This window comes from Papilio polytes, unplaced genomic scaffold (genome assembly GCF_000836215.1).
Source record: "Papilio polytes unplaced genomic scaffold, Ppol_1.0 DF824054.1, whole genome shotgun sequence".
NCBI classification, from domain to species: domain Eukaryota; kingdom Metazoa; phylum Arthropoda; class Insecta; order Lepidoptera; family Papilionidae; genus Papilio; species Papilio polytes.
In genome coordinates, this window is record NW_013525150.1 from 1 (window position 1) to 4,686 (window position 4,686).

General features: G+C 39.2%; 1 protein-coding gene across 1 annotated transcript; it reads left to right on the plus strand.

Annotated features, from left to right (window-relative positions):
- Positions 1-825: 825 nt before the first annotated feature.
- Positions 826-4,680, plus strand: LOC106100310. The gene is made up of 3 exons (XM_013279133.1): positions 826-968; positions 1,754-1,826; positions 2,333-4,680. The coding sequence occupies exons 1-3, from the start codon at positions 867-869 to the stop codon at positions 2,878-2,880; spliced, it is 723 nt and encodes a 240-aa protein (XP_013134587.1). The 5' UTR covers positions 826-866; the 3' UTR covers positions 2,881-4,680.
- Positions 4,681-4,686: the final 6 nt, after the last annotated feature.

Below are 4,686 nucleotides of genomic sequence, written 5' to 3' on the forward strand. Positions count from 1 at the left end.
TTATCCGCTGTGTTGTAATATTGCTTATGTGTACAAAATAAAGATAAAAAAAAACCTACCTACCTACCTACCTCACACAGAGAAAAACCGGCGAGAGACTTTGTGACGTCCATGATATCGTTGTTAAATATAACACGCTCTTGCCACAGCGCCATCTATTAGGGCCGAGCGATAACGCCTACACGTCGAGTTACTAGTTAACTTATACATATAACTTAGGTAAGTTACGTTCTTAAAAGAAAAAAAAAATAGAATATACGAGTATATATGTCGGAGTTGGGTCTTTCTCCCCGACATCATTGCTACCGAGTTTTGGTTTTGTGGGCGTCATTTGGGTGAAGTGCGAGCATTAAAACACTAGAGACACGGTTTAACAGAATATATTTCGTAATCTACACGTATCACATCGCATATTAATCGAGTTTCTACTTTAGAAAAAAAAGGAATTCAATTAATAATATTTTCTTAACATAATTGAAACGTAAGACAATAACGTTCTGTTACACATTAAGCAACAATCAATTTATAGCTTCTTGCGACATATATATAGAATTGGCGAACTATTTTGTCACTGTTATATCGATGTTATGTAATAAACTAGTAAAGTTAAAAAAGTAGTTAAGACTGCGTCCACCAGGAAGTATGCTGACACAACGGTTTAAAATCGCGTGTCATGTGAACACTACAGCGCGTGTTGAGAACTTGTCATCTGAACGTGCGACAAAGACGTAGTAAAGTACAACACTTAGCGGCAATTAGCGGCAAGTGGGGGTGGTAGTTGGAAGTAGTGGGCAGTAGCAGGTAGTAGGCAGTAGTGCGCGGCGCGTCGTGGCTTCGTGCAGGGAGCAGGTACTGTGCGCGGCGTGATGTGGCGGCGAGCCGTGCTGGTACAGGCGACGCTTCTGCTCGCCAGTGCCTGGGATGTTACATACTACACCCGCACCAGACTATACCCACCTTTCCCAAGGGTAAGATACTTGTCAAGTTATCAATACCATTACTGTTTATATTATGTTTTAATGAACAAGTGGTTATCTTCTAACATGAATAGAGAATTGCAATTGCTATTTGTTTTATATGTGCTAATTATTTGTCATAATAAAAGTAACTCGTGGAAGGCGAAATGCATTTCAAATTACTATACGTGTTGTTTATACTTTAGCAGCGCAGCGTCTTTCTCATACGTATACGTGTACGCATGGTGTATATAGGCATTTCTGTTTACAGGTGAACATACATTTGGTACATGTTTTTAGTTCTATTTACAATCCATAGACCTGTCTGCCTGTATGTATGTATGTATGTATGTATGTATGTATGTATGTATGTATGTATGTATGTATGTATGTATGTATGTATGTATGTATGTATGTATGTACCAGGTAACGTTATGTCATTAGGAGTATACTCGTATTAGCTGCGGCAACTACGAGTAGTTCATTCATTAGTTCGCGTGTGCGTAACTCCTAAGTTTCGAAGGAACTCCAAGTTAAGCTGATTCATAGTTTATTTATGGTTGTTTAAACGAGTCTGACGTCAACTTACAGAATAAATCGATCCTTCTCTTCTTTTTAATTTACTTACTGATTGTGCTGGAGTACGTACTTAAATGTTAAGTGACGCTTACTATTAATTACCACATAAGTGAAAGCAGTGAATGAAACCTGTGTCTCCTCATCCTCTCTCCTCGTCTTAGAGTTTTGTTTAAATAAGAGTATTTTAATAATAACAATGATTAATTCTGAAATTTCAGGTGGAGTGCTATGATTATCCGGCTTCAGATTGGAGCTCGTCCGGACGATTCGCGAGTGTCCGGCCAAGCGCCGGTGAGACCGATTTTACTGTTTTTATTTTAAAGCAAATAAAATAATGTCCATGGCTTATACATACATTTTATTATGCAGAACAATTGTCTTACTCGCGGCTCTCTTACCCGCAGGTTCACACTTTGCGGGCATAAAATTTGAATCTTTTAAACTACTAGTTGTTACGCGCGACTTCGCCCGCGGGATAAAATAAAAGTAGTAAAAAAAAAAAATCAAACATAGCCTACTTTATTTGCTGATAACGTAGCTTTTTTTATGGTAAAAGATTTTGTTTTTTAAATCGGTCCAGTAACTTTTAGGTTATTTCAATACAAACAAAAGTCTAAATCTTTCTTTTTTAAATCATTAGATAATTAATTGATAATTGGTAATGTAACAGCACAGTTTCATATAACTTCCCGCTTAGTGTCATTCTGCTGCGTAATTGAGATCCAGAATAATCATGTCCGTGTCAAACTGCGAGGCGTAGAAAATATTGTTACGATTAAAATGTTTCCTTGAAACAGGTAAGACGCGCGGTACGAGTCGGCTGGCCAATTTATTGTTTGATGGCGGTCCCTATTCGAGTTCATCGTTCGGAATGCAACGTGCCTTCTCTCGGAGATTCGATTCGCTTCACCTTTCGTCCTCCAAAGAGGATATTGCAAAGGAACATGCTAAATTAGTCCAGGACATAAACGGCTTGAAACAGCCGCCAAAAGGGCTGGTGGCGCAGGCCGCCGTCGATTCCGGGGACTACGACGACTCAATCTACCCGGAGGAGATCGATACGAGCGCGACGGAGACGACTCGGCTGGTGGAGACGTCCGCACATACCGGCGAAAAGCGCGGGGTCTCGGCTTCGCTTCTTTCCGCGCTGCCAGTCGTCGGAGCCAGCCAAGACTCCGCTTGGCTCACGGGAAGCCCAGTGCGGCCCCGGCGGCAATACACCCCGGCGCGGCCCGGTCCCGCGGCGCCCACCGTGCGCGTTTGCCTGTCCCCCGCACCGCTCCTTTATCCCAAACCGACGTCAAATTTACTTCAAAGATTGATACACGGAATTCTATCGAAATAGTGATGAACGTAATATAATTTGTGAGCAGTGCCGTTATTGTTCGTTGTTACGTGGATCTCCTGTGCAAGACAGACCAGTTCGACTGTAATGTGATACTACAGAAACTCGCTCTGGGAAACCCTAAGTTTTGTCCCAAAGATATGTATGATGATTTATTTAGATATCTACCTACTCTCTACACTTGATTCGATACGATATATACGATATATTCGGTGATACGATACTGATTCAGGGGATTTATATCTTCCGTATAGAACTTAAAATATTATAATTGGCCTTCCCTTTAATCCGATGTAATGTCGCCACAGTGTCAGTACGCCCATTAAAGATAGGTACTTCTCTTCCTTACATCCCGCTCACCGTCACATCTCATTCACTCCCTCCTTTCTCACATAATCCATCTGTACTTTTTGTGGTCTGCCTGGTCTGCCTTCATCTTTCAGCCGTTCACATTCAATCTCATTACTTTTATGTGTTTGTGGTCATCATCTCTCCGCATTGTACTCGTATGCCCACACCACGCTAACCTTTCGCATCTTTACTTATTGTACATAACTTGCCAACTTCATTTAAAATACGGATGATTAACTTTTTCCAAACTCGTTAGAGCACACAATCAACTTAATACGCATCTCCGCGTATTTCATGCTTAATTTAAAGTAATGTTCTTATGTAAAACTAGTCCATGTTTAATTTCTTAAACAATTCCCAGTTTTAGTACAAGTTAAAATTGGTAGGTAAATGACATTGAATACTTATTGATTATGAAAGTGGTGTAATTCCAATTGCCAGAGGTAGGCGGCTTAACGGATGGTTGCTGATCAGGAGTCTGTCATTTTTAATTCATCTGTTTTATCTTACGAGTCATCTCACGTGTCAGGAGTTGCTAATTTGGGTTACTTAGTTATTTTCTTAAAATGGTTAACTTCATAGTCACATCAGATAGTGACATGGGTACAAACAAATGGTAAATCGACATTATTCTGTAACAATAAAATTATTTATTTTAAAATAATGTTATGTGCGGGACATAAACCTGTTGCGCTGACCCTACCAGAGTAGGATGAGGAGGAGGACAAATTTAAATTATGTATTTTACTTAACTATAAATAAACATATAATTAAATCTTCAAAATGCGATTAGAAAACATAAAAAAAAAACACTTATAGCGAAAAAGTCAACTAGTTGTAAATGTGTTGGTTGAGGTTTCTCAAATATGCACTACTTACTCGTATATACTGTTTCATGTTAAACATCAATAACTTACTGCCCTCACGTCCGAGAATACCATAGATAAAGGCCTGAAGCTATAACTACCCTATACATTATACGTCGATACACAGAAGCATGCAAAGCATAAGTAAATACTATCAGTATCGAGTAATTTTAACAACACAATTAGTGTTTAAAATAAAATTTTGTCTTGTCATGAGTATTTGTAAACAAAATTGAATTAAAACGAAGTATACTGAAAGTACTTTTTGATTTTCATAAGTTGAAAGTGGTGCTAGTTTTTTGGCACCCCAGAAATATGTATTATTCTTGTTTAATAATAGAGACATTGCCAGACTTCATGAAAAAATGGACTTACACCACTTTCAAATTAGACTGTCTAAATAATGAAACAAAAACGACACGCACATCGAGGACATTCGGTGTATTTATCATCACCAAGTCTAGTGTCTTCCTTCTCATTAATGTCAAGATATGTTTAATGACAACTGTTTATAAATGAAGGGACGTTAGACGTTACACGCGTTCGTGCGAAGTTCGCGTGCTGGCGCGGCCGGCAGGGGGGCGCGGGG